This window comes from Lithobates pipiens, unplaced genomic scaffold (assembly GCF_037356315.1).
Source record: "Lithobates pipiens isolate NorthernLeopardFrog02 unplaced genomic scaffold, aLitPip1_a1.2 Scaffold_16, whole genome shotgun sequence".
NCBI lineage: Eukaryota > Metazoa > Chordata > Amphibia > Anura > Ranidae > Lithobates > Lithobates pipiens.
In genome coordinates, this window is record NW_027507748.1 from 50,194,749 (window position 1) to 50,218,210 (window position 23,462).

Sequence of the window (23,462 nt, forward strand, 5' to 3'; positions counted from 1 at the left end):
ATAAGGTAGTTTAACACTGTCCCATTAATTTATCTCATGATCATTTGCTGAACACTGCTCTGATCCTGAGAAACTGCCCCTTGAACTCCACAGGGAATCCAAGACTTCCTGGATTGTGCATCTCCTGAGTTCCTCCAGCTCTTCGCCCTTGTACACACGGTCGGACATTCCGATGGAAAATGTCCGATCGGACCATGTTGTCGGATAATCTGACTGTGTGTGGGCTCCATCGGACTGTTTCCGTCAGAATATCCGACGGACAATGTTTGAGAGCTGGGCTATAAAACTTTCCGACAACATGATTCGATTGGACTTTGTCCGATTGTGTGTAGAGAATTCCGATCGGACAAAGTGCCATGCATGCTCAGATCAAATTCCTAGACCAAAGCTATTGGCTACTAGCCTGAACATAGTCCCGTCATAACGAAATAACTTCATCACGTTCCGTACGATCTGATTTTCTGACAACTTTGTCCGACTGTGTGTATCCAACGGATTTTGTTGTCGGAATGTCCGACCATGTGTACAAGGGCTTAGGGGTTCCTCCTTGGTGACCTCCATGGCACTATTTCCTCTTGTAGTAGGTTAGCAGAAGGAACATGTGAGGGCTGTAGGGGATTTAGAAGATTGACCCTCCTGTGAAAGTGTTGGTTTCCCTGTGGACTTCAAGAGACAATTTCTCAGGATCAGAGCAGTGTTCTGCAGCATGGCCAGCAGGAGAGGTAAGTATTCCTTCTCTTCATTTACAGATATGCACTGCCTAGTAAACTGTGCTATAGTGATATTTTTAAATACCCTAAATTCTCATCAATCAGTATTTTTTGCACCAAAGTGGGGGTTTTTACTACTGCAAGTGGCTTCCTTTCCTGCCTCTTTCCAACCTTGCTGAAACTCTGTTATTTCCATACAAAAGCAGTATTCCAAGACACAGTAACCCTGTGTGGTAATTGTGAATTGTCATTTACACTCAGAAAACCCCCAGAAATCTATAAAATAAGCCTTTAGTCAGTTGTTTATTTCAAATTTAACTGTTAAAATGTTAAAGTACTGGATATACAACCAGCAAGTGCATTATGCTTTTTTTAATTGAACTCAATAACTGCCTTTAAGAATGTTTGACTCACATTAAAGGTTGCTGGAAAATTAAATCTAACATGGATTATTTTAGGACTGTCTATATGCCATAGAACTTTCACTATATTACAGTTTATTGCATTGTGACCAGTTGATGCCCTCTGGTGGACAGTTTAAATAATGCCTGTTGTACAGAAATAGAAAGAGAATTGTATCTAAGCCTTGACTGGTGTTAGTGCAAAACAAAGGAAGATTAAATAAAAGCTTCCTTGGATACATTATCTAAGGTAGCAATGCTCAATTTTTATTATAAAGCGAGCCTGAAGTGTGGCTTCTGACATTACCAAAGGGCCACACATAATATTTATTGTATGTAATGTCACATAGACAGTAGACATGCAATAAAAGTTGGTCAAGGATACTGAAAGACATGGTCAGAGACTGCATATATGCTCTGGAGATTTTTGAAGACTGGGGACATACTTCAGAGGATAGTCATAAAATAGGGGCATTCATTGGGGATATGCTTCAGAAGACGGCCATAGACTGAGGACATGCTTCAGAAGACATCCGTAGACTGGGGACATGCTTCAGAGGACGGCCGTAGACTGGGCACATCCTTCAGAGGACGGCCGTAGACTGGGCACATGCTTCAGAGGACGGCCGTAGACTGGGCACATGCTTCAGAGGACGGCCGTAGACTGGGGACATGCTTCAGAGGACGGCCGTAGACTGGGGACATGCTTCAGAGGACGGTCGTAGACTGGGGACATGCTTCAGAAGACAGCCGTAGGCTGGAGACATGCTTCAGAAGACAGCCGTAGGCTGGAGACATGCTTCAGAAGACAGCCGTAGGCTGGAGACATGCTTCAGAAGACAGCCGTAGACTGGAGACATGCTTCAGAAGACAGCCGTAGACTGGGCATAGGTTTCAGAAGATGGCAGTAAACTGGGGACATGTTTCAGAAGATGGCAATAGACTGGAGACATGCTTCAGAAGGTGGCAATAAACTGGGTAAATGCTTCAAAAGATGTCAGTAAACTGGGGGAAATGCTTCAAAAGATGTCAGTAAACTGGTGAAATGCTTTAGAAGCTGGCAGTATACTGGGGACATGCTTCAGAAGATGGCAGTAAACTGGGGACATGTTTCAGAAGATGGCCGTAGATTGAGGACATGCTTCAGAAGACAGTCGTAAACTGGGGATATGCTTTTTATATTGGAGAGTGCGGCCACAAACAAAAGATTGCAATCTGCACATGCAGATGGCAGTTACAAGACAGGGATACCATCATGAATTTGTTTATTTTCCCAGCAAGATAACATCACATGCTCATTGTGTAGATGTTGGAGACAAACCTGGAATATGTCCACTGGTAGTACTTGTTATGTTAGTACAATAATTTGCCTATTGACTATGCAGTTCATTCATACGTTCAAAACACTAAACTGTATAGTGGACAATCTTTTATTATTTTTTGGTCTTTTCCTGAAGCGGTTTCCTGATGGATACTAAAGCATACACAGGCTTGTGTCCCTAATAAAAGGTTTTTTTTTTTTTATAGTAGAACTGTGGCCAAGCTATAGACATTTAAATATTTAAAAATACTTAAACGTAGTGAAGAAGCTTTGGGAGTCCATTGGCACTGAGGTGCGGTAGTGGTGCTATTCACTTTTAAATCAAACGAATGCACCTAAAGGAAAAAACCTGCACTGCAGCACACCGCAATGCACAGTAATGTACCACAATGCCTTGGAGGGCACTGTGTTACAAAAAACATTCAATGCCAAATTTTTATTCCACTGTGGTGCCTTGGCAACCCATTCGCATGAAAGGGTTTCCTTAACAAAACTCAAAAAATTCCCAGTGGAATTTTTTTGGGTTTTTTTTCAGTGTCTGCACCAAAGATCTTTACAAAGGAGGTCTCCAGATTGACACACTGGAAGCTGCCCACAGTCCAGAGTGGCATCTGTCTGGGCAAAACACATGCTGTAGGTAGCCAGCATTGCTCATATATACCAGCTGTGACTCTTACCATCTTCTTTGGTTCTGACGAATATTTGCTCGCTGCGCACACCATCTCCAGCCCGTGTAAAGGCCAGCACCTGGATACTGTAGTTTGTGTATTTCTCCAGACCATCCAGCTCCAGTAACGGCTGAGTTGTGGTTACATTTTTTATTTCACCGAGCTCTACAAAAAAAAAGACAACAGAACCAATTCAGAACAAAAAAAATAAAAAATTATAATAAAAGAAAATTATATTATTCTTTCAGGAAAATGAAGGACCCATTCGCACCCAGAGCCACGTCTCGGCCCTGCACACTCCCTCTGCTGATTGGTTCACTGGCTGGGATTGACAGCAGCGGGCGCCGATGGCTCCCACTTCTGCCTCAGCCAATCAAGAGTGAGAGTCTCCGAAGAGCCGAGGCTCTTGTGAACATTGCTGGATCGAGAGGGGGCTCAGGTAAAAAAAAAATTGAGCCTTTACAACCAGCCTTAAAAAAAACACTTTTTTTTGTGTAAAAATGCAGTATCAGAGTAAAATTTTGCAAGATTGAAACACCAAAACATTTAATTGACTATATAGGAACAGAGATATTGGTGAATCTTTTCCCGAACTAATGAGCAATAACAATGTTCTTAAAAGAGAATCTTGTAGAATTCAAATGATACTTTGCATGGTGATTGAAGGATGTATGGTTATGATATAAGGTGGTGTTACCCTTGCAGTTTGTTTTAAACATAAATGTTTGTAAGATATGTACAATAAAGCATTATGGTATAGAATGCACAACAAGCTGGGCAGTGTATGTACGGTAATTGTCTTCATTAAATATAAGTAACTCTTATACATTTGAATAGTAGTAGAGAATGAAAAGGTTATCAATTACAAAAGTTGTTTGTATCCACCTTGTGCATGGGGCATGAGGCACACCGGGAAGTTCCATGTTATTTATATTAAGGCCCCATTCACACTTGGCAATTTGGAATTCCAAATCGCAGCAAATTGCAAAAGAATTGTACAGCAAAAAAATGTGTTTAAAATTTGAGCTAAGCTTGACGCCCCAAAAGGAACAGGAACTTTGTTTGGGTGACAAACACACATAGGGAAGCTCAAAAGAATGAATGACCTAGACATGTGCAGAATGGAAAAAAAATTGTTTTAATAAATTTGTTATATTACTAATTTTTTTCTGAATTCGTTTAGTTTTTGTTTCGTTTTAAAGTTTTGTTTATTAATTTTGTACCGAATCCCAAATTTTAGGAATTGGTTGAAAAATGATCGGCTTTGCCCCCCCATCCCAAAGAACCCCCCCACCTTGTTGAGGACATATGGCCTTTTATGGTTTGGGGGGGAGCACTTGCGTGTCCCTTCCCCTTTTCCTGGCCTCCCAGGCTGCATGCTCGGATAAAGGTCTGGTATGGATGTTGGGGGGGGGGGGACCCCTGCATTTTTTTTTTTTTTTTTTCATTTTGGTATAGGGTTCCCATTAAAATCTATAACAGACCCAAAAGGCCTGGTATGGATTTGGGAGGGGCCCACTCCGTTTTTTTTTTTGAATTTTCTATTGTCATCATTGTTTTGTTTACATTTCAGCTCTCAGTGGGGACACCTATTGACAGCTGATGACTCATCGGTTGTTTTGGATGTGGCAGCCGGCTTCCCAGCCCGCTCCTTAACAACCAGCTTATTCTTCACACAGAATTCAAATCGGTTGATCATTTTTCGACCAATCTGAATTCGAATCGTTCTGAAAATTTGGAATTCGCTAGAAAACGGATAAACAAAATTAAACAAATTTCAACAAAATTCGTTCTCATCTAATGCGGAAATTTGGATACATCAGAATCTCCAAATAACCAAAAATTTGCCAGAATTTACATTTGGACCAAAACGAATTGCACATGACTAGAATGATCTGCCCTATGTGCAACATGGGAAAAATTGTAAGCGGGATGCTGGTTTACGATACGCAAGATCTGAACTGGAGACCCTTTCACTAGCTTATAAATATTGCAGGTAAAGTCAAGTATTTTATATGCTTCTCTGCAATATTTTTTATACATTTTACTGACTTGCAATGTGCCTCAGTAGAGTAAATTCCCTAGCACAGTCCCCTCCCCTCCTCTGCCTTCCCATTCCTACATCACTTTTATGTAGTTGTTGGGGAAGAAGTGAAGGTGAATTCTATAGAGTGTCACTTGAGTGGGAGCTCCGAGTCTGCTGGGGCTTCTGACATCACATCCAAGATGGAAAAACCCAGCAGCAGTCTCAGAGGATTTGTATGTCTACACAAGGGAGCTAAATAACATGTCTAGAATGCACTAATTGCATATTCAGTCCTATGGGAAGAAATGGAAGGCCTGGTGACAGGGTGAGTTTTTTTTTTTTTTTACACAAATGTTTTTATTTATGAAGTAAAGTGAGGCCCGTAATGGAAAGAAAAGAAGAAAGCAGTGCAGGACCGGCATGACAGTGTGCAAAGGGAGACAACAAAGGGTTAACAAATATGAAACTAGAAAGTGTACCAGGAAGGGGTTGGAAGGGTTTGAGAAATACTGAGGGGGTGGAGCATTATTTAAGGAGGAGGCGGGGACTTCTGGGCAGCAGAGGAAGGGATAGAGAGGAGGAAGCAGTTTACCACCCTTCCTCCCTCCCTGTGTTGTTGCCTTGTTCATTTTGTTTGTCTGTTTTTATTTCATTTCAGATTCAGCAGAAAATCAGCTTGTCATAGCAGTGGAGAACCAGCGGTGTTTTTGGTCTTTGATGGTGTCAGAAAACAATATGAGTGGAAGTGTTGGGGTGCCCATCTGTAGTATGTGCCCCCCTGGTGTATTCCAGTAGAATGGTTAGCTGGAATACGTCTCCGAGCTGGTGGTACGGCTGGAGGCCTATCATGGACAAAGGTCCTGCAGTGCAGTGGTGGAAGAAGTGTGAAGTTCGGGGTGCCGTCAAAGACCAACAGACTGAGGGTGAAAAGTTGTCTTTACAGATGTTATGTTTAAAAGTTTTGAGTGATTGATATTTTGTTAATAAAAGGCTACTATGGCCAGTTATACTCCAAATTCAGGTGTGGTCTCGTTAATTTAGAATGGTAAGGGGGGTTAGTGGAGTATGAGTGGTTGGGCAGTCTATGCCCCTGTACACACGGTCGGAGATTTCCACAACCAAATCCGTCGGATTTTGCCCGTCGGATTTTGCCCATCGGATTTTGTCCGTCAGATCTTGTCCGAAACTGTTGCATACACACGGTCGGGCCAAGTTGGCGAAAAATCCGATCTTTCAGAACGTGATGACGTAATTTAGTTACGATGGGACTACGTTCAGGCTAGTAGCCAATAGCTTTGATGTAGGAATTTGATCTGAGCATTTGTGGCACTTTGTCCGATCTAAATTCTCTACACATGATCGGAGTATGTCCGACCAGCCCAGTTGGTCGGGAAATATTTCCAACATGTTGGAAAATTGGGTCCGACGGAGATTCGGACGGAATCAATCCGATGCATACCACACACAGATTATCTGACAACACGGTCCGATAAGATGCATTCCGATGGATTCTCCGACCGTGTGTACGCAGCATAAGAAGGTTGGGGACATAGAGACTACACTGGTCAAGTAGTATACAAGTAGTTTGAACAGTGATTTTACAATGACATTAGGCAAAACAAAACAAAAATATAAAAGAGAGTCAATTGACAATGCATACACCTTAAAGAAAAGAAGTGAATCTGGTCTTAATTGCTGTAGCAGGTTAGATGGACCTGAACTAGAGGGTAATATTCGGGTTAAGCAGCTTGGGAGGTTCAAAACTTTTTCCCTACTTGACTGCGATAAAATAGGCAGTGGTTAGTCACCTTTAAGTGATGTACACATTTGGAGAAGTATATGTGGGGCTCGATGAGAGGATCATATACGGTTTATGAAAGATGTTTTTTCTAAGATAGCTTGGTAAAAGCCAAATATATAAAATGGACAAGGAATAGGAACAAAGGGAAAGAGGGAAGGAGAGAGCAGAGGAGGAGGAAGACGGAACACAACACAAATTTAGAATTTCCTTACCTCCATCTAGAAGATTTGCCCAGAAGATAACCCTGAACCCCTGGAGGATGCCATTGAGGGCGTCTTTGGGAGGAGTAGACCAAGAGATGGTTATTGTCTCTGGTGTGGTTGCAACAGCCTGGACATTCTCTGGAGGGCGGCTGGGTACTGGAAGAGGAGAACATGCATAATAATCATTGTTAGATGATTCACATCACAGGAGATCTTAGAGGGAGAACATGTTACTAACATTGATGGTCTAGTAAACAAAAAAAAAGTGACTTATCCCCTTTGAAGAAAAAGCCTTTCACAATCCAAATCTTAGCATAATCCATCCTTTAAAATTTGCTGAAGATTGTGATAAAATGAGAGCAGAGTTTTCTTTTGTTTTCTTTTAAATTTCCCTTTGCTGATTTTTTTTTTGCATTTTTTTCGCCAATAAAAAAAAATGGAGAAAATAAATACAGTGGTGTGAAAAAGTGTTTGCCCCCTTCCTCATTTCCTGTTCCTTTGCATGTTTGTCACACTTAAGTGTTTCGGAACATCAAACCAATTTAAACAATAGTCAAGGACAACACAAGTAAACACAAAATGCAATTTGTAAATGAAGGTGTTTATTATTAAAGGTGAAAAAAAATCCAAACCGTCATGGCCCTGTGTGAAAAAGTGATTGCCCCCTAAACCTAATAACTGGTTGGGCCACCCTTAGCAGCAACAACTGCAACCAAGCGTTTGCGATAACGTGCGATAATGAGGCTTTTACAGCGCCCTGGAGGAATTTTGGCCCACTCATCTTTGCAGAATTGTCCTAATTCAGTTACATTAGAGGGTTTTTCGAGCATGAACGGCCTTTTTAAGGTCATACCACAACATCTCAATAGGATTCAGGTCAGGACTTTGGCTAGGCCACTCCAAAGTCTTCATTTTGTTTTTCTTCAGCCATTCGGTGGTGGACTTGCTGGTGTGTTTAGGATCATTGTCCTGCTGCAGAACCCAAGTTCGTTTCAGCTTGAGTACACGAACAGATGGTCGGACATTCTCCTTTAGGATCTCTTGGTAGACAGCAGAATTCATAGTTCCTTTTATCACGGCAAGTCTTCCAGGTCCTGAAGCAGCAAAACAGCCCCAGACCATCACACTACCACCACCATATTTTACTGTTGGTATAATGTTCTTTTTATGAAATGCAGTGTTCCTTCTACGCCAGATATACTTGGACACACACCTTCCAAAGAGTTCCACTTTTGTCTCATCGGTCCACAGAATGTTGTCCCAAAAGTCTTGGGGATCATCAAGATGTGTTGTGGAGAAATTGAGACGAGCTTTGATGTTCTTTTTGCTCAGCAGTGGTTTTCTCCTTGGAACTCTGCCATGCAGGCCATTTTTGCCCAGTCTTTTCCTGATGGTGGAGGCATGAACGCTGACCTTAACTGAGGCAAGTGAGGCCTGCAGTTCCTTGGACGTTGTTGTGGGGTCTTTTGTGACCTCTTGGATGAGTCGTCGCTGCGCTCTTGGGGTAATTTTGGGCGGCCGGCCACTCCTGGGAAGGTTCACCACTGTTCCATGTCTTCGCCATTTGTGGATAATGGCTCTCACTGTGGTTCGCTGGATTCCCAAAGCTTTGGAAATGGCTTTATAACCCTTTCCAGACTGATAGATCTCAATTACTTTCTTTCTCAATTGTTCCTGAATTTCTTTGGGTCTCGGCATGATGTGTAGCTTTTAAGGATCTTCTGGTGGACCTTACTGTGTCAAGCAGCTCCTATTTAAGTGATGCCTTGATTGTGAACAGGTGTGGCAATAATCAGGCCTGGGTGTGGCTAGAGAAATTGAACTCAGGTGTGGACAACCACAGTTATAGTATGTTTTAACAAGGGGGGCAATCACTTTTTCACACAGGGCCATGATGGTTTGGATTTTTTTTCACCTTTAATAATAAACACCTTAATTTACAAATTGCATTTTGTGTTTACTTGTGTTGTCCTTGACTATTGTTTACATTGGTTTGATGTTCCGAAACACTTAAGTGTGACAAACATGCAAAGGAACAGGAAATGAGGAAGGGGGCAAACACTTTTTCACACCACTGTATATTCACAATACAAAGGCCTACTGACCAAATGGATTACTTGTTTAGTTTTCCTTTTGAATAAAGAATGATATGCGATTGGTCAGTAAGGACAAGAACATTGTGGAGAACCCTTTTTCCTTAAGTTCTTCTAAACAGGCCAAAATCAAATGGCATCATATCCACTTGCCATTGCCATGCTTTATGCCACAGAGAACAATTTGCAAGATTTTGCATTAAAAGAAAGAAAACAAAAACAAAAAAACAAGGTTTTTTCATGATAAATTAACCCATACACTCTAGGATTTTAAAAGAGAAGTTTTTCTTTTTTTTAATCAATACATTCCTAGGTGGATGCAACATCAGACCGATGCTGCATCTGTCCTCTGCATGAGAAACACTGCAAATCGCTCGGTTCTAACAGCTCCCTAAGCAGAGAGCCGGTGACTGAAAGTCACCGGCTTTCTGCTCTACCCCCTGCGCTTATTGAAGCACTGAGCTGTGGAAGGAGGCAGGCTCAGGCTCTCAGTGGCTCGCTGAGAGGCTGAGCCGGTGGCCGTCCAGGCGTCTGGGAGGATCCAAAAGATATAATCTTTCACCAGCCATGGACTGGCTCTAATGCACACATGATCGGAATTCTCGTTGGAAAAAGCTCTGATGGAATTCCGACGGAATTCGGCTCAAGCCGTCTTGCCTACACACGCTCACACCAAAATTCCGATCGTTTATAACTCGGTGACGTACAACACGTACAATGGGACTAGAAAAAGTAAGTTCAATAGCCAGTAGCCAATAGCTTCTGCCTCGTAGTTGAATCTGAGCATGCGTGATTTTTGGCATGTCGGAATTGCATACACACAATCGGAATTTCCGATAGAAAGTTTTTCCGTCGGGAAAATTGAGAACATGCTATCAATTTTTGGCTGATGAAAATTAGGACAGCTAAATTCTGATGGAGCGTACACATGGTTGCATTTTCCGATGAAAAGCTCTCATCGGTCTTTTTCTGGCCGGAATTCCGATTGTGTGTACGCGGCATAAGAGGTCAGCACAGTGGTGCTCAGCCCGCTGTCTGCTGAAAATGGGTCACAGGAGTGGAGAACGAACTGCACTCCTGAGATCCACAGGAGAAGCCCAGCCTCTTTTCACATTGCTGAGGATAACAGCTACTGGTTACCTGTGTGGTCTTTTCCTAATCTATAGATGAAATTCTCCTTCTGCAAGGACATTTCTGATTCCTAGATCACATAAGTAACATTAAAGGTAAAGTTCACCTTTACTTAAAAATCTACCCATGCAGATAAGGGACATCTGTAGATGGAAACAAGCTGTGCAACTGTGACCAAAATTGAACAATGGCCTCTGCTATAGGTAAAGGACATTTACGTACTTCATGAAGCCTGTCCGGAAAACTCTCAGGATGCTGCGTGAGGTCCATCTGTTACTGTTCACTATGAGAGGAGTGAGCTCCATCTCTGATTTAAACCCCCGGACATGCACTTTCTCTCCCCGATGGGATCAGAGTGTGAGAGCTCATTAATGTGATGGTGAAGCTGAACAAAAATATCTGGGCTTCCCTTAGCAACGTCCTGGGAGTGTTCAGGTAAGGCTTCATGAGGTACGTAAATGGCCTACACCTATAGCAAGGACATTATTAAACTTTAGTCAAAGCCACTTTGTTTTTATATACAGACGCCCCTTTGGGGTAAAAGGTGAACTATCCCTTTATATAACATTGTTATTGAATTTTTACAAAATTACTTCTGTAGGTGGACTACTTAAAGATCTAACTATCTATAACCATATGAAACTATGCAATTGCCTAATAACTGGTTTATACAAGCACCAATAACTTTGGGAATTACTATAGGATTACTATGAAGACCAACAGTATTCTCTATCATTGGAGGGATTGCTTCAGGGATGGAAAGTAGACAGGTGAAGGGCCTTAATGGTTTTGCTATGGGGACGGACTACAGTACAAAAACGTACCATCCTCCAGTGTGGTGGTGATGATTTCCTGAGACGATGGCCCTGTCCCGGCCCGGTTACAAGCCTGTACTACCACGCCATACTGAGTGAACTTCTTTAGGTTGTCCAGAGTGTACACCTCACTGTCCCCGGTAGTGTCCACTGTGATGATATTAAACTGATAATTTCCCCCCGTACTGTACTCCCGAAAGCCAATCTGATAGCCACGGATAATGCCATTCTGAAGGTGCTTTTTGGGGGCCTGTGCAGGAAACAAAAATGGATAAAATTGTTAATGGATAAAATGGGTCTCCTAAAGTGGAAGTCAAGTTGGGATTGTTTAGGTGTCATCATTTTCAAGTCACACACATTTTTCATTAAAGGCAAAGTGACAAGTCCTCTTGAAAGAACAGCCCATTCATTTAGACTCACCAACCCTTAACCTTCCCCAACAACATTGGTTCTTCATTGGAGTTGGCAACGGCAATCAAATTCAACCCAGCTCTGTGCGGGATAGAGACGTGCACAGCATAAAATTTTGTTTTGTTTTGGATTTGTTCATTAAATTTATATTTTTGCTTCACCATATTCGTTATGTTAGAAAGATTTGTTTTAGGTATTAACCCCCCTAGCGGTAATCCCGAGTCTGGCTCGGGGTAGGAATATACTGACAGGAGCGGTAACCCCGAGCCAGACTCGGGATGGCTTCGCTCGATGCAGGGGGGGACACAGGGAGAGTTACTTACCTTGTCCCCTGGATCCAGCGATGTCCGCCGCGCTGTGCTATTGAGCTGTCCTCCGCTCGATTCACAGTGCCGAATGCCGCCGAGCTCCGCTCCCTGCGGCGTTACGGCGCACGGGAGCGGAGAACGGCGGCAAATTAAAAAAAGTTAAAACACACAAAACACACACAGCACTGTAATCTTACAGATTACAGTGCTGTATTAAAAAATACACACCCCCTTTGTCCCTAGTGGTCTGTGCAATGCCCTGCATGCACTTTTATATTATAAATATTGTTTTTTACTGCCTGGAATTTGGAGATTGTCCATAGCAACCAAAAAGTGTCAATTTTTCAGTGTTTTAGGATTTTATTACATTATTGAATATTTTTTATTATTCTTTATTATATTATAAACTTTATCATACCCGGGATGTCTGCTAGACCCTGGTTTGAACAGATTTAAGAGCATTATTACTAAGAATTACAGGACTACAAAATAAAAGCCAGATTTCCGTGCAAAATAATTGTACCGCTTTCAGCACCTAATTCCAGACAGAATCATACCGCCAGGGAGGTTAATTTTGTATATTCAAATTAATTTTGTATATTTGTTATTTTCAAATTGAAATTTGAATTAAGTTCAAATTTATTTGAAATTTGAATTTCAGAAGACGGCTATATTTGTTTTCTTCTATTCTATTCTATTATTTTTTATTTATTCTGTTTTATTTTATTCTTTCCTACTCTATTCTTTTCTGTTCTATTTTTTTATTCCATTCTGTTCTACAGTTCTTATTTATTCTATCCTATTTTATTCTATTCTTTTAGTTTCTACCCAGCAGCCTAAGTAGGAATTATCATATTTCACTTTTATACCTTACTGTATTTATTGCAATATATTAACATTTCAAATTTGAATTAATTTTAAATTTGAATCTATTTTTGAATTTGAATAAAGTGTTTTGTTATAGAGATGTGCATGATGCATTTTGTTTTGGATTCGTTATGTTAGAAAGATTTGTTTTTGGAATTAATTTGATATATTCAAATGAATTTTGTATATTCATTATTTTCAAATTGAAAATTCAAATTAAGTGCAAATGTATTGAATTTTTGGAAGATGGTTATATTTGTTTTATTCTATTCTATTTTTTTTTTTACTCTATTATATTTTTTATATTCTATTCTATTATTTTCTAGTATATTACTTTTTTTCCATTCTATTCTGTTTTATTCTATTCTTTTATATTTTATTCTTATTTTCTATTTTATTATATTCTTTCCTGCTCCATTCTATTCCTTTATTTTCTGTTCTATTCTTTTTTTTTTTTTTTTATTCCATTCTGTTCTACAGTATTTTCTACTCTATTCAGTTTTTTCTATGCTTTTCATTTCTACCCAGCAGCCTAAGTAAGAATGATCTTATATCACTTTTATACCTTACCGTATTTATTGCAAATATTTCCATTTCAAATTTGAATTCATTTTTGCATTTGGATAATGTATTTCATTATAATTTGTTTTTTTCTATTCTATTTTTTATTCTATTATATATTTTATATTCAATTCTATTATTTTCTAGTCTATTACTTTTTTCCATTCTATTCGGTTTTATTTTATTCTTTTATATTATAATTTTTTTTTCAATGATATTTATTGAAAGTTTTTCATATAACATTATATGGAAACACAAGTAATAATAATAATAATAATAATAATAAAATGGTGAGACTTTTATATTATTTTATATTCTATTCTATTCCTTTATTTTCTGTTTTATTCTTTTTTTTTTTTTTTATTATTACATTCTGTTCTAAAGTATTTTTTACTCTATTCTATTTTTTGTATACTTTTCATTTCTACCCAGCAGCCTAAGTAGGAATGATCTTATATCACTTTTATTCCTTGCCGTATTTATTGCAATATATTTCCATTTCGAATTTGAATTCATTTTCAAATTTGAATTCATTTTCAAATTTGAATTCATTTTCAAATTTGAATTCATTGTTACATTTGGATAATGTATTTCATTATAATTTAATTTGGATTTGTTGAAATTCCTTACTGTTGTGATTGGGAAATTTGGATACATCTGATTCTTCGAATAATGATAATTTTGTCTGAATTTCGATTCGTAACTGAGCGAATGGCACATATCTAGTGCTGGACAACGTTGGAGAGCAGACGGGGTCAATGACTTCCTTTTCTCCCTCATCTGACATGGTTCAGGCCCAACCATTGACCGCTCAGGTCTGAACTCTGCATCTTGGAAGGAGGGAAAATGTTCCCCTATAGCCAGAAAGACTGAGTATTAACCAAAAGCTCCAACAGAGCAGCAGGAGGGAGTGCACCCAAGTGATTATCAGTAGATTATGGCAGTGGCGGGACAAGGTCATCCTGAGCCCAGGGCAAACATGCCAAACTGTGCCCCCCGCCCCAAGGTGTATGAGCATTATGTGTCATCAAAAATCCCCCCCCCCAAAAAAAAACTGAGAACTAATCTTTTTCACCCCCTAAGCATAAATTCCCCTACTCCCAGTGCAAATCTGTTCCACTGCAGAAATCCCCCCTCCTAGCACAAATCTTACCCCCCATTCCCAAAATACCCCAATTCAAGTGCCCCCCCCAAAAAGAATCACTCCTCCTAGCACAAATTATCTACCCCTAAAATTGCCACTCCTAATAACCTCACTGCAAATCCCCCTTTCCAGCACAAAGTGCCCCAATCATCCCTCCTAGCACAAATCTTCTTCCCCATTCATTCTCCCCCTAAATTTTTAGCATAACCCCCCCCCCCCCCAATTTCCCCTCCTAGAACAATACTTACTCCCTGCTGCCCCCAAATCCCCCTTTCCAACACAAATCCACTCCCCCAATTTCCTTCTGGTGCCCCCCCCCCCACCTCACATGATACCACAGTGCCCAGGACAGCCGCCCCTCCTGCCCGCCCCTTGTCCCAGCCCTGGGTTATGGTTTAGGGTTGTTCTTTTCAAGGAGTCCGATCACATAGCCATTCAGAAGAAATTGTCAGACTTCGGGATATACGTTATTGTAAGTATGTTTACCCAAAAACCGTACATTTATACAAAGAATTTGTTTCTATATATGTCCTTTTGTAATCCTTTTAAATAATACCAAAATATTTCAGATGAAATAATGATTGTGTCTTCACATACCTTCCATGTAACCCTGATACTCTGTGAGGAGACGGGATCAAGTTGGACTTCCTGAGGTGGACCATCAGGAGCTGAAGACAGGAAAGGAAAAAACGTTACAGATAATAACCCAAACCCCTGTCACCCCCAGGGCTGGATTCATCATAATTACATAATTGGGCAGCCAAGTTCGAGGAAGTAACACCAAATCTCATCATTGTGACCATTTGAGACTGTAGACTTCACGTTGTATTTTTTTTGTTGTTGTTGTATTGAATTGCATCAGATTATTATGCTTCTGAAGTATGCCAACATCTAGTGGCAGTTTAGGGCCATTACAACTTTGTCAGGTCACCTTGAGGCGAGGTGACAGATGGACACCGTTGGGATCAAGAGTGCACCGCAAGGTAGTGGACCCTACGGCTGACTGCTGCGAATGGGAGTCAAGGTGGTAAGGAAGGCAGGGCCGCTGGAACACCAAGACAGATCCCACCGGGGTTAGAGCGCAAGATTCCCTGGGGCGCGGAGTCCAAGAGCCAGAAGGTGTTCACCAGAGCCTCTAGTGGTGAGGATGGACTGGGCTGCAACTGGCTCCAGGTCGCGACCCCCATGGTCACACCCACAGTAGGCAACAGGAGGATAGGGATAGTAAGGGAATAAGCCAAGGTCGGGGCCACAAGCAGACAAGGACAACAGAATTCACACCAAAGTTTCAGGGTCATAGGCAAACAGGGATAGTCGGGGACACGCCAACAGGTCAGGGTCACGAGTAGACAAGAATAGTAGAGAACACGCCAAGGTCGGTAACAGAAACAAATGTAGCGCACACGGCAGGCAGGAAACAGGGAGCCAAACACACAAAGGTTGATCAGCAGGGTTGGCCTGCAGCGCACAGGTTAATACAGAGTTCTCTGATAGGAGCTAGGGTGGAGCCATGCTAGAGGAGGGATTATAAAAGCAGTCAGGTGAGAGTCGGCTGGTCTCTAGAGATGAACACATGGAGACAGGTAAGCTGACAGACAAACTCTATTGCATAACCATGACAAACTTGTTTATTTGTGTGATTTGGTATTTCCCCCTGTCCTCCTCTCCTGTTTAGTTCTAGTTAGTTCAGTCATAGCTACACCCTCCCTGTTTCTTCTATCTTCCTTCAGTCAGTGTTACCCTGTTTCCCCTAAAATAAGACCTAGCATGAGTGTCGGTGATGGCTGCAATATAAGCCCTACCCCCCAAATAAACTCCATCCTCTTTCCCCAAAAATAAGTCCTACCCTGAGAATAAGACATAGAAGGACTTTAACTAGGGCTTATTTGGGGGGGTAGGGCTTATATTGCAGCCATCGTCGACAATCACGCTAGGTCTTATTTTAGGGGAAACAGGGTAGTACTTCTACTGCAATTAGCTGAAAGTGATTGTAAACATTTGTTTTAAAAAAAATAACAAATATGCCTATATTTACATAGTAGGTGAGGTTGAAAAAAGACACAAGTCCATCAAGTCCAACCTATGTGTGTGATTATATGTCAGTATTACATTGTATATCCCTGTATGTTGCAGTTGTTCAGAGGATATGACAGTAGAATGAATAGTGCCTCATTGATGGTGTGAGTAGAAGGAATGGTGCCTCATTGTTGGTGTCAGTAGAAGGAATGGTGCCCCATTGTTGGTGTCAGTAGAAGGAATGGTGCCTCATTGTTGGTGTCAGTAGAAGGAATGGTGCCTCATTGTTGGTGTCAGTAGAAGGAATGGTGCCTCATTGTTGGTGTCAGTAGAAGGAATAGTGCCTCATTGTTGGTGTCAGTAGAAGGAATGGTGCCTCATTGTTGGTGTCAGTAGAAGGAATGGTGCCGCATTGTTGGTGTCAGTAAAGGGAATGGTGCCTCATTGTTGGTGTCAGTAGAAGGAATGGTGCCTCATTGTTGGTGTCAGTAGAAGGAATGGTGCCTCATTGTTGGTTTCAGTAGAAGGAATGGTGCCTCATTGTTGGTGTCAGTAGAAGGAATGGTGCCTCATTGTTGGTGTCAGTAAAAGGAATGGTGCCTCATTGTTGGTGTCAGTAGAAGGAATGGTGCTTCATTGTTGGTGTCAGTAGAAGGAATGGTGCCTCATTGTTGGTTTCAGTAGAAGGAATGGTGCCTCATTGTTGGTGTCAGTAGAAGGAATGGTGCCTCATTGTTGGTGTCAGTAAAAGGAATGGTGCCTCATTGTTGGTGTCAGTAGAAGGAATGGTGCTTCATTGTTGGTGTTAGTAGAAGGAATAGTGTCAGCAAGCTGCGGTTTGGAGGCCAGTGTTAGAGACTATGAAAGGCACAGGAATTTCCATGAAGTAGGAAGGAGACTAGTACTCTCTGATGAAATCACATGCTCTAACCACTAGAGAATACACTGTGTGGGTCTCTCCACACTTGCGTGTTTCCTGCAGTAAATGACGCAGATTATACTGCATGAAAATACATCCCATTTATTTCTATGTGACTAGCTCCAATACATGCACGGCAGTCTAGTACATCTTTAAAAAATAGGACCTGCTGCAACTTTGGGCATTTATGCATGTTAAGTAGGACTATTAAAATAAATGGTAGTAAAACACGTGTTAAGTAGTTTTGTGTGTTTTACATGCATCTTGTGTGTTTAAAATGCACCATGGGAAATCCCTCTTCTGTTTCTTCCCACTTTACATAATCCGTGAGCATGAAGCCTTGTTCAGACTGACACTATCACTGATCCATTATGCCTCATTTGTCATCGAAATGTTATTTGGCTAAAAGCATCCCGTAATACCAGTTGCGTACAGAAGGTGGCAGTGTTGTACAAAGCACTGGTAAACACCCAGTAGCTTGATAACACAGACCATCAAGTTTGATGGAAAGGAAATTGTCCTTTCTTCCAGGCATTACTTCTTTCATATCACTGATATCAAATATTAAGACTTTTTTTTTTGCTTTGTTCTCAGTTGAGATAGATATTAGTTATTACATTTATTATAGAGACGAAATTCTGCATATTTTATGCTGATTTTAACCTAAATGTACAACTCCTTTATTATAAAATAGTTATTCATGTATTTTTACCTCCTAATGTAAGCATTTTGACACAATGGGGTTGATTTACTAAAACTGGAGAGAGTGTAAAATCTGGTACAGCTCTGCACAGAAACCAATCAGCTTCCAGGGTTTATTGTCAAATTAATTGAACAAAATGAGGTTAGAAGCCAATTGGCTACCATGTACACCTTAACAGATTTTGCACTCTCCAGTTTTAGTAAATAAACCCCAAAAAGTCGTATATTGAGACAGACACCAATCAGCCATCAGGTAAGTTGAAGAACATTGATTATCTCATGACAATGGTGCCTCAAAATGGATAGGATATAATAGGCAGCAGGTGAACATGTTTTCCCTGAAGTGGGTGTGTTGAAAGTAGAAAAAAAACTGGCAAGGGTAAGGATTTGAATGGTCCAGAGAAGGGAAAATCTGCGACAGGGTCATGGGCAGCCAAGGCTCACTGATGCACAAGGGAAGAAAAAGTTGGCCCGTGTAGTCTGATCCAACAGAAGAGCTGCTGTAGCTCAAATTGCTGAAAAAGTTGCTGGCTCCAATACAAAGGTGTCAGAACACACAGTGCATTGCCGTTTGTTGCTTAAGGGTCTGGGTAGCCGCAGACTGGTCAGGTGTCCATGCCAAAAGTGCCTACAATGGACATTGAGCGAACATTAGAACTGGACCGTGGAGCAATTGAAGAAGGTGGCCTGGTCTGATCAATTATGATTTCTCTTCAATCACATGGATGGCCGAGTGCATGTGCGTCACTTACCCGGGGAAGAGATGGCATCAGGATGCAATATGGGAAGATGGCATGCCACTGGAGGCAGTGTGATACTTTGAGCATAATTCTACTAGGAAACCTTGGGTCCTGCCATTCATGTGGATGATATTTAATATGTACCACCTACCTAAACATTGCTGCCGACCAAGTGCACCCCTTCATGGAAATAGCATTCCCTGATGGCTGACTTGGTCTCCAAATTCGGCCGGAGCTTGCAGGGGACATATGAACTTAAAAATAGGGGGAGACAGCAGTGACTCATACTGGTGCCCCCCTAAATGTCGCGCCCGGGGGCCACGGCACCCCCTGCACACCCCACGCTATGCCACTGTAGTGGAGTCCATACCTCAACAGGTCAGGGCTGTTTTGGCAGCAAAAGGTGACTCACTCAATATTAGGTTGGTGGTCTTAACGTTATGGATGAGATGTGCCCCATGTCCCGGAAAGCCAAGCACCACTCATAAGTTTTACCCCTGCAGCTGGAGGTTGTTGGCATAGTTGATTGAGTGGCCGCCTCCAGCACAGGCTGTGCCAACCTGCTCAGGAGGTGCTCCATGCCCCAGAAGCCAAGCCAAGCCCTTATCAGCTTTTCCCTGGCAGCTGGATGTGGTTGGTGGATTTGATTGCATGTCCGCCTCCTGTGCAGGCGGCCGCTTCAGCCTGGCTTCAGTTGTAAGTCCCGCAAGGAGAACAGAGAGCAGCCCTGCAAATTATGGTTTTAATTATTGCTCAAATGCAATCATTAGTTCTGATGTGTTTAAATACACTAGATTATATGGTTTCAATCTTCTTAATTATCCCCTTTACCACTGCTCCAATCCTATCAAAAAACAAACTTGTCGCAATAGACAGAGTTAAACAGACTCTACCTGCTTCCTCGGTGGTGATGGTGAGCTCGTTGCTGGCTTCGCTCTTGCCAATGTGGTTTTTTGCATACATGCGGATGTTGTAGGTGGAAGAGGGATGCAGGTCAATGATGGTGGCTTGGTTTAGCTGAGGAGAGACATCTTTGGTTCTCTGAACTGAATCCCATGAGTCTGGTTAGAGAGAACAAACAAATATAATGAATTGAAGTGATATTAAAGAGTTTTTTTTGTTCTAACAATAGAATAAAGTTATACATACCTGCTCTGTGCATCGATATTGCACAGAGCGTTTCCTTACCTCCTCTTTGGAGGTACCCTGCTGGCACTGTCAGCTCCTCCTTCCTTCTGGTGCTTTTCATCAAGCCAGGTGTTAACGGGGCACCCATGCCAAACCAGGCTGTGTGTGTCTATAGACACACACAGAGCTGGTAAGCCATGCCCTCATTCCCTCCTCATAGGAGTTTGACTGACAGCAGCAGGAGCCAATGGCTCTCACTGCCCTCAGTGTCTTCGGGACAGCACTGAAGTGGGGATAGGAAGGATATGGTAAGGGGTTAAAGATGGGGGGTTAGAATAAGTAGTCAGATTTTCTTTTTTAACCTTAATGCAGGGAATACATTAATGAAAAAAAAAAACAGACTTTAGAACCACTTTAAATGTATGTTATAATAGCAAAGAATGAATGAGAAGACCATAGGATTAAATCTAGAGGAAGGAACAACTAGCAGCTCATTCTTTACATCTGTCAGCCACTGGACTCCCATCCCACAAGTATAGCTGATAGCAATGATAACCTGTAACACAATCCTTGGAAAGAAAGGGGAGGCTGCAGGAAAACACTGAAATCTTTAAATAAATAAAAAATTAAAATGGTGTGCCCCCCCTCCCTTATTCATACCAGGCCCTTTGGGTCTAGTATGGGGGGGGGGGGAGGGGAGGCCCCCTCTCCTTTTTTTTGACAATTTTTTTTATTGACGCCAATTCTTGTTTTTACATTCAGCTGTCAGCAGAGAAGCCTGCTGACAGCTAATGATTAATCGGTTGCTAAGGACACAGCGACTGGCTTCCCAGCCCGCTCCTTAACAACCAGCTATACACTGTGTTATAGAGCAAAAAAACGCAAAATGCAAATTGCATGAAAAATGCATCAAAAACGCAACCCTTGCTTTTTTGGTGCGGGTCCATTGAAGTCTATTACACACCGCAAAACGCAATCTGCTGTGGGGAAAAAAAGGCCCTGGCCTTTTCTAAAAATGCACCGGCTGTACCATAGGAAACCAAAAAAAAAAACTACGATTTTGTTCATAACTATACAAAAGTTTCATGCCCAATGTATTAAATACATATTACAATGAATGCGTTATTCTTATTATTAAAATTGCACAGAGGAGATATGTATGTATATGTGTGTGTATATACATATAAAAACACACACACATTACATTATATATATATATATATATATATATATATATATATATATATATATATATATATATATATATATATATATATATATATATATATAAAGGAAAACTTAGAATGAAGAGGGAAAGAAGAAGAATTCGCTTCGGTGGCTCCATACAACTCAGGAACCCAAGCTTAAGTCTATCTATTCCATCTATCCGGGCATCTTGGGCCCAGTTGGCCCGAGTTGTTCTTTGTGCATGCGCAGAAGCCCTCTCTGGCAGTGCGCACACGCTGGCATTCGTCGCCATATTTAGGACCCCCAGAATGCCGCTTCCATGTAACTCTCTCCTTGATGTTCCTCAAGGCAGGTCCTGTCAACCGGATCCCAGGTGGGTTATCATACCTCCCAACTTTTTGAGAAGGAAAACGAGGGACACCTATTAGCAAAAGTATATAGGCATAGTATATAGGCAAAAGTATATAGGCAACTATATAGATAGATCAGACCAAAATGAGGGACAAATGAGGAGGAAAGAGGGACAGAGGGACTTTGTTCCAAATCAGGGACAGTCCCTCAAAATCAAAGACAGTTGGGAGTTATGGGTTATTACACCCACGGGCATACCATTACTTGTTCCCCTTGTGGGGACACATACGGGTTAGATGCAGGGGGTGGCTGGAAATATGGAGTAACATTTTTTTCCTTTCACTCTTTTTCTTGCATGTGTGGTGTTCCTGTGGTGGTTTTTCTTTTTCCTCACCCTCTTTATAAGTGGTGGAGGAATATAGTCACTCATGGAAATTACTTAGTTACTGTTTAACATCCAGATATATATTAAAGACATGTGCCATCCCAGGAGCTCTGCCCTAGCTATGTCAGCATACCAAAAAGTGGAGTGACACACAGGGTACATGAATAGTGATAGATGGTGTGCCAACGCATGTAATTTAAGGCTCCACTCCTATCTATTATTAGTTCTGCTTCTCTATCCCATTAGTACTTTGCTCCACGGCTTGGAATGTCTCTTGGGGAGCCTCCGTGGGAGTCATCTGGGGCCCTGAATGTGGGAACATACCATTGGTTTCTCCATCTGGCAAAAGTGAACTTGGTTCTTTTATTACACAGCTGTATGAGAATGTGATCACTTTACATAGTAGGTGATCCCTGTGTAACGACACAGAGGAAATGTTATGTCTATTCACTGCTGTGTATTCATTAATGGTGCATGTCATACTTCATTAATAGAAATGTAGAATATATGACTCTTCCCCGGTATACCCCTGAAGAAAGGATTGACCTCTTCTTGAAACGCGTCGGATAAGAGTGTAGCTACTGTCATTTCATATATATCAAGGTAACCTCAGACGTTCTGTTTTTTTGTAACAATTGTATAGACCATCAAGGTAGATGGAATATTAATGTATACAAATAAATATATGTTTTTATATAAATGTCAATTGGTGTCAAAGTTGCCTTTAAAGTCCCACTTACATATGGGGTACTTTCTTGTTCTTTCTATAACATTTGTGATTTTGACAACATATATATGGTCTTCTATGGATGGTGGATTCTTCTCATCAGTCAGATATGGGATCATTTATTTGGATTATGGAAACATGGATAATATTATATATATTTTTCAGTTTTGGATAGAGTAGGGAAGAATTGTGTCCTCCATTGAGCTTTTATTTCCATCTATTATCTCCATTTAATTATCGTGTCCAGAACAGTAAGAGTTTTTATTGCTGCCTCTTTCACCATTTTGCAGATTTACACATCACTTCATGTCTAGGTGAGGGTGTCAGGACAGAAGAAAGGGGACATTTCCCCAGAGGGACATAGGGGATTTGACCCTTCCTCATTAGTACTGTGAAAAAGAATTTGCCCCCTTCCTGATCTATTTAAATTTTTGTTCATATTTGTCACACTTAAAGGATTCATATGATGAAACAAATTGTATTATTACACAAAGGTAACCCGTGTAAATACAAAATGCAGTTTTTATAACGAAGAATCATTTATTAAGGGAAAAAAAGCTGTCCAAACCTGTCTGGCCCTATGTTAAAAACTAAATCATGAATGAACTTTGATTAACCACATTTTTTAGAAAGTGTAGCTAAATTTCACTTGACCCACCCAGGTTTGATTACTGCCAGACCTGTTGAATTAAGAAATCAAGAAATAGAAGCTGTCTGACAAAGTGAATGATGCTAAAAAATCTCAAAAAGCAACACATCATGAGGCGATCTAAAGAAATTCAAGAACAGATAAGTAACAAAGTAACTGGCAAGTATTAGTCTGGAATGGGTTACAAAACCATTTTT

The 23,462-nt window shown here is 41.1% G+C and overlaps 1 protein-coding gene across 4 annotated transcripts in view; it reads right to left on the reverse strand.

Moving 5' to 3' along the window:
- The window catches only part of DSCAM (DS cell adhesion molecule), a 730,792-nt gene that overhangs the window by 289,161 nt on the left and 418,169 nt on the right, over window positions 1-23,462 (reverse strand). For all 4 annotated transcript variants that reach the window (XM_077479889.1, XM_077479887.1, XM_077479888.1 and 1 more), the window contains exons 15-19: window positions 19,731-19,898; window positions 15,058-15,128; window positions 11,179-11,419; window positions 7,140-7,286; window positions 3,110-3,265 (exon numbers count right to left, since the gene is read on the reverse strand). In XM_077479889.1, coding sequence (XP_077336015.1) covers window positions 3,110-3,265; window positions 7,140-7,286; window positions 11,179-11,419; window positions 15,058-15,128; window positions 19,731-19,898 — 783 coding nt within the window. The remainder of the gene's footprint in view (window positions 1-3,109; window positions 3,266-7,139; window positions 7,287-11,178; window positions 11,420-15,057; window positions 15,129-19,730; window positions 19,899-23,462) is intronic.